Here is a 12,826-nt window from a genome sequence, read left to right as displayed (position 1 = left end):
TGCATTGTCAATCATGATTTATTACATCTTGCTGATACAATTATCTTTCAAGAACAGAATTCATGCAAAACGAAATTGCCTCTTGAGTGAAACAGTTCTAACCCAATGCTATTACATCATTTTTTGGAATATATTTTATAATATACATAGATATATTTTACTTTATATGTACCTTCTCATACTCATTAAATGCAAAAGAATCACACAGCATGCTATTAAATTTGATAACTCCCCTCCCTCTTTACCTTCCCATACTCCTTACTCTGTGGATAACTGACAAATTTGTTTTTATAAAAGTGGTAGGCAACCATTGGTTTGTTCAGTATTGCATTCTTACAACAGGATCAATTTCCTATCACTATATTTGAAAAGAACAAATAAGATACTATACACTAACTTACACTAATATGTATTTTGTACATTCTCCAATGATTTTCATTTGCTGTTTTAATATTCTACGAGCTGGTTCTGGAATTGCTCATGCTTTACCTCAGCTTTTAACTATAAGAATTTCTGTTAAAATAAACTCTACTTAATTTTTTTAGCCATTTAAAATACACTGAAGAAGCCAGGACTTTAGTAGTATGAAGGAAGAAGCACCATGTCTCTGGGTGCTGGGGGTTAGAGAGAGGCCAGCAACAAAATATCAAGAGTCTGAAAGTAGAGCTGGAGAGACCTAAGAGGCTCCCTGTTGAATCTCAGTCTTGAAGGGGCTGGAGGCCAGGAGAAGGGCTCACTGGTCCTTTCTGGATTGCCTCTATATTTTGGTTGAAAATGTTACAGAGCCAGGGACTGAGAGTTCTCATTAACTTGATACTAGGATGGAATGGGCAGAAAGAGTGAATAATGATCATACTTATATTCTAAGGGTACAAACTATATTGCATCTATAATTATGATTTCACATTATGTTTAAAAACTACCTGCAAAGAAAATGCAATGCTGTTTTACATTGCAACATTATGAAAATGTAAGTGTATGGTTAACTTTTACTACATTAACCAAATTCTAATTTTCCCCTCAATTAACTCACTATAGGATGGAGTTTCATTTTTCCTATTTGTTGGATTTTTCATTTCTTTCTCTCACACAATGGCAAAAGAGGAATAATGAAATGTTAGATTGTATGCAATCTTTAATAAAAAGAAGGAAACTGAAATTATAAGGTGTTCCTATTAAGAATCAGTATAATGACTTTCTCAATATAAAGTAGCTAAATACCTTTTTTATTTGCAAATAAAATTACATGTAAGATGTTCTCTATGAAAGTATTAAAAATTTCTGATTATTATCATTTACTATGTCAATTTCTCTTCATAAAATTAAAATTAGTGATAAGAATGACTTACCTTCACATCTCTGTGAATTATGTTATTATCATGACAGTAGCGTAGAGCTTCCAGTATCTGTCTCATGTAATGGCTGTAGAAAACAAAAGAAATTAAAGAAATTTAAAGCTGTAAAAATTTTTTATTTTTAAAACTTAATACACAGAGTCCCTAGTTCATAACTTCCACCTTTATTTTAGCTGCCTATAGACATCTTTATGTGAGTAGACAAGAAAGTGAACTTAATGAAAAAGTGGGCAGACTCATGAATGATGAGCTTAATGAAGAAATAACATGTTCTATATTTTCTAAGCCAGGTCAAGAGAATTTCATAGAGTTCATAAGTAAAATTGCTCTGCAAACTGAAGATTAAAACGTAAAACATGAAAAAACTTCTAAAACTCAATTCTATTTAGTTACACTGGATTGCTATTAAGTAAGCCGTGCACAAACTATCTGGAAGATTCTAACCAAAGGGTGGGGCCTTCTGTCTGCCACCACAGTGGACATTCTGCCTTGTTCCCATTTACCTCTGAGGACAAATGAGGGAAGAGCCTCCTATGTGTACAATTTCTCTTTGTAATCTAATCAGGTTTTAGTTGGGGCACTCTTGAACAAAGCAGGGTTAGTTCTAGGCCCATGTCCTGGGAAGTCTCAGCCCTCATATGGGCAGCTGGAGTCTGCTGAAATTCCTCCACTGGGGACAGGTGAAGAACAAAGAAGGAGTTAACATTTCTAAAAAAGTCATTAAAATGTGGAAACAGGGTCAACTAGCAACAGTGTGTGACCAAGAGTACAAATGATCTTCGACTTATGATGGGGTTGAAGCTGTATAAACCCATCTTAAGTTAAAAATACTGTAAATTGAGAATGCATTTAAACCAAGCATGGTGAGGTAGGAGGATTATGAGTTCAAAGCTAATTTCAGCAATTTAGTGAGACCCTGTCTCAAAATATAAAATAAAAAAGAGCTGGGAATGTGGTTCAGTGGTAAAGTGGCCCTGGGTTCAATCCCTGGATAAAAAAAAAAGCAAAAACCAAAACCCAAAAAAATATAAACAAAAAATTCCCCAAATCTTCGTTTAATGAAGCATCATGGTCCCTGCTTTACAGAGAAACTCAGCAATATATATGTTTGTGTTCACCTTCCCTAAGGATCAGGAAAGATGGTAATTCCACGCAAGGAAAGAACTGGCCAGCAATCTATTTAAGTGAATTTATGTATTTATTAAATAAGTATAATTATTTAATAAATAAACAAGTCTATTTAAGTAGGCATTATTAGGGGTGGGGAGTGGTGGAAGAAAAGGAGAGGTGACTCAGTCTACTCTCCTTGTCAACTCTGGGTAAAAAAGACTAATGCTATTTGCCATGCAGAAGACACCTTATCTCTGAAATGTCCTTAACAGAATGTTCCTGGCTAAGATTATCTATAGAAAATAGAACCTGGGATTTTTGAGGCATAGATGGCTTCCTGGAGAATGTCACATAAGCTATCCATCTCTCTTGGGTATAAAACGGAGATGTTTCATAATTGAAATGCTTCTCTGTGTATGTAGAATCCCACAAACCTTGGATAGAGACTTAATCTATTCTGGGCCAGGGTGCATTACTGATGCAGGAAGAAATGATGTGGAGAGCTATCCTTGACAGCCCAGGCCTCTTTCTGCTTCAGCTGAGCCTTTTGATTGCCTGTATCCTTGAAATTATTCAGTAAAGCTTGGTACTTGGTAAAAAGATCTCTCTGATTTGCAAGAGTTTGATTTGATAATCTGATTCCATATGTTAGCTCACTCCACAACTCATCACCCCTGAAAGGACAGAGGTAATCACTAATTGGGCTGTACTAAGTGCTGAGCAGATTTTTATTTGATGCCATGCTTTGATGCTCCTCTTGAAACTCAGCCAGTTGGGGAAAAACAACATTAGCAATTTCATTACTTGGTGTCTCAGAGTCTTCTTGCAGTTGGTCTCACTAGAATACTGATAAAAGCTGAATTTCCTAACAATGAATCTCAGAAACAGAAGGGAGAAAGGAAGGTTAGGAGTCATCTGGCCAGACACTGTACACAAAAGGAAGAACCATGTGCCCTTGTTACATGGTCATTGATGATCTGCAATAGGGAACATACCTAATAATACTGTCTGGGCCCTCTCCCCTGCTTTTTTAAAAAAATTTGTTTTAATTGGTTACATATGACTGTACAATGATCTTGACATATCATACATTTGAATCAGATATGTATATATGTGATTGCCTGACCAATGTGATTCTGCAACCTGTACACTCAGAAAAATGAGAAATTATACTCTCTTGCTTTTTTAAATAAATTGTATCCAAATCTCTCCCTGAGCAATGTCACTTAGTGGTCTCAGTGCTACTCTTTTATGGTCCATTCTGGAAAGTTCCTTTCATAAAATCACCATTTTAACAGCAAATACAAATGGATTTAAAAGTCACCAGGCTTTCATTTTGAAATATAAACATCTGCCCTTTCTATAAATCTCAATATTGGGAGAGACCATAGTATTCTTTCATTGTACGATGTCACCTTTGCATGATATCATCCTGCCCAGTCCAGTGGAAAAGAGAGGCTTGAAGTTAAGGGAAAGCTAAGAAAAGGTAAGAAAAAATGACTGGGGAACAGAGTAAAAGTAATACTGGTTTAATATCAGCTCTATCAACATATATGCCAGATATCCTGGTTACCATGGCTCAAAAAAGAAAAAAAATTATCTTCTTCCATTGAGGAAAAACATTTTAAAAGAATCACAATTCTGAATTTTTGGCTTTCCTTATTTTATGCTATGCTGCCCTTGGAAAATTGCAATATAGACAAGTAGGATTTTGGGGGGCGGGTACTTAGCCCAGGGGCACTTTACCACTGGGCCACATCCCTAGGCTTTTTCATTTTTTATTTTGAGGCAGTCTCACTAAAGTCTTGAAGGTCTCACTAAGTTGCTGAGGCTGGCCTCAAACTTGTGATCCTCCTGCTTCATCCTCCTGAATTGCTGGGATTATAGGCATGTGCCATTGCACCTGGCAAAAAGTAGCAAAGGCAAGTTACTTCAACTTAAAAATACACACAAATGCCAGGCACTGTGGTGCACGCCTGTAATTCCAGCGACTCAGAAGGTTGAGGAAAGAGGATCATGAATTCAAAGCCAGCCTCAATAACTTAGCAAGGCCCTAAGCTACTAGTGAGACCCTACCTCTAAATAAAATACAAAAGAGGGCTGGGGATGTGGCTCAGTGGTGGAGTGCCTGCCCCTGAGTTCAATCCTTGGTACCAAAAAAAAAAAAAAAAAAACCAAAACAAAACAAAACAAAAAACCAACCAAACAAACAAACAAAAACACCCAAACATATAAGCATTAATATGCAAAAGACTGATAATTTCATTTTGTCATATAAAGTGATTTACAGCTAGGCCACAAGAAAATCAGGATAGCATTGACTATTTTTGGTATTAGAGAAATTTTTAAAAAATTTTTAGGTACAAGGAAAAATATGAATTTACAATTGTGATAGGAGCCCAACAATAGTAAGTGGGACTTAAAAAGAGCATGACATAAAAGAGGGTATTTAGCTTTGGTTTTAACATGTTATCAGGAATCTGAAGAAATAATTATAGTTAAGATATATAAACTTTCATTTGCTGTTTCTCTTTAGCCCCAGTAGTGTAGAAAAGCAGCTTTCCTACAGTGAGCATATTCTTTACTCTATGCTATAGCCATGGTTGCTCCATCTCTGAGACTGGGGTCCTTGCTCCCTAGACAGGATGATTCAGGGCAATGAATTTGAAGACAGTCAAGTCATGTAGGGTTCAAAGTTGTATTTGGATGATCTCTAAGTTGTTTCCAGCTATGTCCTTCTATGATGCTATAATTATAAAAGGAATGGTAGGAGGAGGAAGTTGTAATCATTTAATATAACTTTCTCAAATGATAGAAGGTTTTAATAAATCCTAATAGGTTTGTGGGTTTGAACCTTTCAAAATATTATGGTTGGTGACTGAGGAGGGATGCTGGGATGTTGTACTCCATGTTTTACTGATTGATTGATTAGTACTGGGGATGGAATCCAGGGATGTTTAACCACTGAGCCACATCTCCAGCCCTTTTAAAATTATATATATATATGTTAGAGTCTGTAAACAAGTCAGGATGGCACCTGGCATTTTGCCAGGGGAATGTTAAGAGTTTGTAAACAAGTCTGGATGATGCCTGGCAAAATGCCAGAGGGAGTAGTTTGAGAAGTAACAAAAGCGAGCCATTAAGTGTGGAGATTCCTTATTGGTTGACTGCTGTATCTAGTTTTTACTAATTAAGATAAGCTGTGTGAAATGTATAAATATCTCTGTTGTCCTACAATAAACAGCTGCTGTATCAATGTACACCCTCCCCCCTGTTATTTTGCCCAGCCAGCCGGGCTGCGGCATATATATATTTACATTTAAGAGACAGGGTCTCACTGAGTTGCTGAGGCTAGCTTTGAACTCAAGATCCTCCTTGCCTCAGCCTCCCAGCCACTGAATCACAGGAATGCACTACTGCACCACACCATGTTTTAAGCAGGCAACCCACTGGAGTGTAATTATGATCTGATCTAATATATCCAAAGCAGGTAGCTGTATTGCTTTAAATATATAAGCTAGTGGCCCAGTACTTGCTTGGCATCCATGATTTTTCATATTTATTTCTTATCTTGAGTCATTGGGTCTTTATAACAACTCCATTTAAGAACAACAGTTGCCATACACTGGCCTGAAGCAAATATATTCAGTAGAAAATGATTTTTTTTTGTTTTTTTTTTACTGCTTTGTGTTTTTCCTTAGATGAACTGATCAATAGCAATGTAATATCACTAAAGGCAAAAGGAAGAACTAATGAGGTGCATCTGTCAAAGATCAAATATTAAACCAAAGAAACCCAAGTTCATTTCTACACATGGTTCCTGGGCTATCAAATCCTTCCTTGTATAAAAGCATCAGAAATGGGAAAAACAGCAATTCTGGTGTGAAAATGTAAACCCTGTTTTTTTTTAATTTTTTTTTTTTAGTTGTAGTTGGACACAATACTTTTGTTTTATTTATTTATTTATTTATTTTAATGTGGTGCTGAGGATCGAACCCAGTGCCTCACATGTGCTAGGCAAGTGCTCTAGCACTGAGACACAACCCCAGCCCTAAACCCATGTTTAAATAGACCAATTCATTGTTTGGTAGTTTGCACTTTGAGTTACTATTTGATTCTGTTAATGCATATTGAAAAGCTGTGATCCTTGCAGCCAGGAGCAGCGGTGCACTCACCATCCATTAGAAGAGCAGGTGGTTTCTTCATTATTACTTTCCTCTACTTTATTTCTGCAGACTCATTTTATTATTGTTTTTGCAGTACTGGGAACGGAACCCAGTGCCTTGTGCATGCTAGGCAAGCAAGTACTGTACCACTCATCTGAGCCACATCCGTGGCCCACCTCTGGGGAGTTAGATACAGATACATACCTGGCTACAGCTTCACTGTATACAAAACCAGCATCAGCTCGCTTTACGATTTCAAAGCACAGATCAGCTCCATCCATACTGTAGAGAAATGTAAAAAGGAATGTAAGAAGAAATTCCAAAAAGGCAACACTGAAAGTGAATACACTGTCATCAAGTTATTTGTTGACTTATTGCTAATGACTGTATGTTATTTAAATCTCCTTTCTTTCAATGAAAAGCGCATAAATTATACAGAATATTATAACCATCTTAACATTGAAAACGTGCAGGAAAAGTAACCTTTAGCAAGAGTAAGGCAATGGGAGTATCCAATATCACGAGGTATGGAAAACTGACTATAAATTTTCTTTTCTCTAATTTATCATGATAAGAAGTCCCAGAAAGGAGCAATGCTGGAGGCTGTGGACACATTTTGAGTCAAATTCTAAAATTACCGGTTTCTAGTCATGTAATGTAATACTTCAAGAATACAAAGATTTAAAACATTTTATTGTAGTTATCACCACACCAAATGGGAAATTTGAGCTATGTGTCGTGAAAGGAAAAAAGAATGAGCTGATCTATATTTTTGTTTACACTTCTGTTACCAAAGTTAATTGCTACAAATTATTCTAATACATTGATGTGATGGTGACACAGTGTTACTATCTGCTCTAAAACTTAGAATGGTTCTCTTTCTCACAGGATAGGTAAGATCTCTTGTGGTCTTGGCCACACCTGCTTTCTTCTATCTACCCTGTCCAATGGCATTTCAAGAAACCACCCTCTTTAGCAAGAATGGTCTTTTTAGCATTCCTTGAATATATCATTTCTTTTTCCTTTTATTTTTTGGACATACATGTTTGCATAAACTGCTCTTCATAATCAATAACTGCCTCGATTCAAATTTCCATTCCAATCCCACTTCTTACGAAGCCCCCTCAATGATCACCAGTTATATTAATGTCTTCCTTTAACAACCTACACATAGTCACAACATTTGGCATTTACATAATGTAAATACATATACGCATATATGCACATGTAATTATTGCTAGGTCATTACTTATATTAATGAAATTATTCACATATTAACAGGTACCATTTTCATGCTTTAAGCCTTACAAAATGTTTTCAAATCCAGTGGCTCAGTCTCCAGTATACCTGCTATAGGTATTATACTGAGGAAATAGAAACTTCTAGAAGGGAAAAAAGTCACTAACATACTTATTATGTGGAGCACTTCCTGTCATACCTCCCTTCAACTACCCCATGAGGTCAGAATCATTCTCATTCTCAAATGATCTGTGATTGGACAAAGATACAATAGGGACAGGATTAAAGTCTCTGGTAGCTGTGTCCAGTGCTCTTCTGGTTGACTACAGCTACACCTACTGGGAGTACAAAGAACAAACGCACAATCTCAGACCCTATAACACTTCAACAAGAGTATAAAGTTCTAAACAACAAGTAGGGTTTATACTTTCAACACACCCTTACCCAATACCCACCAGAAGACTGAGCACACAGTAGATATTTAACAAACAGCTGATTATATCATTTGGATCTTGGTGTGGTTTTATATAAATAAAAATACTTCCACATTTATACCAGGTTTCACAATTTTTACCTAGTTTCCATTTCATACCTGATGGACATTTTCCAATGTTAAGTAGGGTTCTCTCCAAAATGTATCTGAGGGCCTAGTCTACTCTGAAGTACTGTATCATCTGCTTCCTACCATCAGAAATCAAGCCTGGGTGAACCTTTGTGAACAACTCTGATTATCTGTGTAGTAAAATTCTTAGGTGTGGGAGTTGCTAGGTCTAAAGTATACATACAATAACATTTTCCATATACATACTACCAGAAACATTTTAAAATTAGAAAAAATTCATATTCTTTCTAGTAAATGTGGATGTGTCCTTTCCTCTATCTTGTTACCAATATAATGACTACTCTTTTTCATCTCTGCCAATCAGAGAGGAGAAAAAAAAAGTCATTTGTTATTGCTTTAATTTACAATTCTTTGATTACCACAGAGGCTGAATATTTTTTGTTTCTTTGTACTGTGGGAGAAAAAAACTCCTATTTTTAAACCTGGCTGCAGTTTAAACTGGCTAGTTGATCTATGAGGACTGAAAAAAATATCTCATAGTGAAGGAATTGGTTTTGTTTAGGTGTTTTCCTTTCTAATTGTGCACTGTGAAGATAAGCACTGTTCAGCTGAGAAGAGGAGTTGGCCAAAGGAGAGAGCCAAATTGATTGCATAATAAATGTGATAGTCTTTCATTGCTGTGAACAAAATATCTGATGAGAACTACTAAGAGGAAGAAAAATTTATTTGGGTTAACGGTGTCAGAAGTTCAGTCTATGGTGAGTGAAGTCCATTATTATTGGCTGAAGGTGAGGCTGTGCATCATGGGGGAAGGGCCCAGTGAAGGAATACTGCTCAACTCAAGGTGGGATCAGGAAGTTGAGAGAGACAGAGGGTGGAAGGAGCCACAGGGAAGATACATCCTTCCATGGCATGCCCCCAATGACCCACCTCCTCCAGCCACAGCCCACATGAATACAATTACCACTCAGTCATTCAAACTAGGATGGACTGATTAGATCATAGCTCTCACATTCTAATCATTTCACTTCTGAATATTACTGCAAAAAAACCAGGAGCTTTGGGGGGACACTTCCTATCAAAACCATAACAATAAAACATAAGAATCTGGGAGCTGTCCTGAGATCTACAGGAAGACTTTTTGGAGGGACCTAAAGGGGAAAAGAGGAAAGGGAAATGAGGGCAGGCATGTTTGCAAAGTGGTGAGAAGCCAGAGCCTATGGGGTAAATCAGTCAATTAGAAAAAACTGGAAATTATTTACTGCCCTGTTATAATTAATAGAACTGATCAATCTATTTTTTCCTTCTGATCATATCTGAAATACTAGTCCTTGAAATTACAATCTCTGCACATGCACAAATATACATGGGGTATTTTTAGGTTTCTCTTCCACTGACCTGTTTATTCTTGGATCCAGAATCATATCATTTTATCTTTTTTTATTTTTTGGTAGTGGAAATTGATCCCAGGGGCACTTTACCACTGAGTTACATCCCTAGCTTTTTCATTTTTTATTTTGAGACAGAGTCTCGCTAAGTTGCTGATGCTGGCCTCAAACTTTTGATTCTCCTGCCTCAGCCTCCAAGTAGTTGGGATTATAGGAAGGCACACCTGTCTTATTTTAACTACTGTAATGGCACTTTGTGATATTTGACAAAATACATCTCATTTCATTATTTTTTTCCTATGAATTTTTCTCTCAGATGAAAATTAAAATCATTTTGTTAAATTGTAAATCTTTAAAAATATTTTGACTAAGATGGTATTACATTCATTTATAAACTAACTTCTAGAAATTAAATTTTAAAGACATTTTCATCCATGAATATGATGTTTCTCCATTTCTTCTCATATCTCTAAGTTATAGCTTTAAGGTTTTCTTTATATTGGTTCCAAATATTGGATTATTAGTTTCTCTCTCTGTATATATATATATATATATATATGATTTTTTGTGTGGTGCTGGGGATCCAACCCTCAGGCATGTTAGGTAAGCACTCTACCACTGAGCACATCCAAGCTCCAGCATTATATTTTAGTTGCATTATAAATGGGATCTTTTGGTCATTATGTGCTTTTTCAGTTCAGTGGTTCATAGCCAAAAGTGCCAAACAAAATCAGCTGTGTAAGTTTTTAAATATGTAGGCATGTTCGATGAAGGATTATTCTGAAGTCATTGCTGTGAAAGTCCTTTTATTAAAGCTATCTGATTAGTTATTTATAATATTAATTGATATTAAAGTAAAAAAGCGATCTGTTATTTTAAATTTCATGATACAGAAATAAAAACTAAAAATACTGTTACTTATGCAAATTTTATTCATCACAGAAATTTAATATGTACATATTCATAGTACAGTCCTGATATAATAACCTTGAACCTTTTAAACAAAATTGATAATTCAATTCTTTGATAAACTTTAATAATGTAATGATTCTTTAAGTAATGATAAAGCTTCTTTCATTTCTTTTTGTCTTTGGCTTCCTATCTTGGGGTGTTCCTGGGGCTGTCATGAATCTTCAAAAAGCAGGTTCTGAATTTCCCAGCTGTCTTCATTCTAAGGGAGTGAGATGAGAAAAAAAAACAAAACTCTTCTATGGGAGAGTATGGGGAGTGCCTCTTTATTGTATGTAGAGAGAAATCACGGGAGATTTGCTCAGAATTAAAAAATGATGGGATTATGAATGAGTTTAGCTTTCCTTCTCTTTCTTCTATCTGAATTTTAAATATTTTATCACGAACATGCTTGTTTATATAATTAGAATATTATCCCAAGGCGAGGCATCAAACAAAGAAAATAGATCACAGGTCTGGAGGCACAAGGTATTACTGGCTGTACACTGAAGGGGATCAGAATACACCACCCTGAAATATACCACTTTGGCAAAGGATTATTTTGAGCTGAAGGCATAAAATCCTGTGCTGTTATTTTGCATAAATTGCAGTACAGTTTTTAAATGTTTACTCTCAATTTCTATACCTATCTCTCAGCAGACAGGTAACAGATGGTCATCTGGCATTTGTCTACAAACTATTCTTTGAGAAACACTGTTATTAAGGACAGATCAAACCTGGATTTGTCTGACCAGCATTTTCCCTGAAGATGACAAAAATAGCAACTATAGAAACTGGATGAAATTAGACAAAAAAAAATTGTTTAAGTCTTCAAAGTATTAACCGTACAGGGAATGAAAAATTACCTAGTAAGAACAGGGAAAGAAATTCAGAGAGGTTAGCAAGAGCTGCTTCTGCTCTGAGGGGTAGAGTGGGCTATGGAAAGGAGACAGGGGTGAGGGGAGCTTTTGGAGAACTCTGGTAATCAGATGAAGACTGACAGGGCCAGTTGATTTTTGCACCAGTGTGAGACTGAATGATTCTTTGGTGGACTTCTGAAGAGACTGACAAAGGCTAAAGCCCTGACAAACTATCCTGGCTGGGGCCATAGAGATGGATTTGGAAAACTGGGATAATGAATCTTTTCTGGTATGACATGTTGATAGCATAGAAAAACCTCAATGCACATAAAAGCTGAGCCTAAAAACTTCAGCAAGAAACATGTACTTAGGGTACATTTCCTTATCACAATGTAGTTATGTAATAAATAAATCAACAAAATAACCAAACAAATCCACACCTGGTTGGAGGCGAAGAAATGCATGCTAAATAACTTATTAATCAAGGAAGAAATCATAATGAAAGTTAGAAAATATTTCTAACAATGATAATTAAAAGAGTACACAAAAAACTTGTGTCAGATTGAGGCATTACATTTTGAGCGCAGTTCTAACATTCCAGTCTGAGAAGATGGCAATCCATGTTACACACATACACACACACACACACACACACACACACACACACACACACACACACACACATCTGCCTTAGAGAAGCTTTCTTGGATCAGGAAATCTGTAGTTGATGGAAAAATACATCAACATGATCCCTTTCTAAGGGCAATTTAAAGCCTTAAAAATACAGATTTTCTTTGACCTAATAACTTCATTCCAAGGGAAATAATTAGTGCTCAAGAATGGGTAGAACTATGGAATTTTAAAATTTTTTCCTTTTTTTTTAATTAACAGGTACTATGCTTTTGTCATACTAAATCCATTGTAATTGTTAAAAATGCAAAAATATCCCTTTGCAATGTGGCTACAACAGTAATTCCAAAGCAGTTTTTATTCATAAGTTTATGATAGAAATAATCTTATTTTGCAGTAATAAAAATTAAAGGTAGCATTTATTGAGTGCTTAACTATGTGATGGGCATTTTCTAAGTGATTTACATATGTTGATTCATTCAATGGCTACAAGAATTCTGTGAGGTAGGTATTATAAGTAAGAAAACTGAGAAATAGCAAAGGTTAAGTAACTTGCTCAAGAGATCAC

General features: G+C 35.9%; 1 protein-coding gene across 19 annotated transcripts in view; it reads right to left on the bottom strand.

Annotated features, from left to right (window-relative positions):
- The window catches only part of Cask (calcium/calmodulin dependent serine protein kinase), a 349,377-nt gene that overhangs the window by 176,973 nt on the left and 159,578 nt on the right, over window positions 1–12,826 (bottom strand). For all 19 annotated transcript variants that reach the window (XM_078034938.1, XM_078034941.1, XM_078034937.1 and 16 more), the window contains exons 4-5: window positions 6,836–6,913; window positions 1,350–1,422 (exon numbers count right to left, since the gene is read on the bottom strand). In XM_078034938.1, the coding sequence (XP_077891064.1) occupies window positions 1,350–1,422; window positions 6,836–6,913 (151 nt within the window). The remainder of the gene's footprint in view (window positions 1–1,349; window positions 1,423–6,835; window positions 6,914–12,826) is intronic.

The sequence above is a fragment of the Ictidomys tridecemlineatus genome, chromosome X, assembly GCF_052094955.1.
Source record: "Ictidomys tridecemlineatus isolate mIctTri1 chromosome X, mIctTri1.hap1, whole genome shotgun sequence".
Lineage (NCBI taxonomy): Eukaryota > Metazoa > Chordata > Mammalia > Rodentia > Sciuridae > Ictidomys > Ictidomys tridecemlineatus.
Note: the sequence above shows the minus strand (reverse complement) of the source record. Positions and strands in the feature narration are given on the sequence as shown.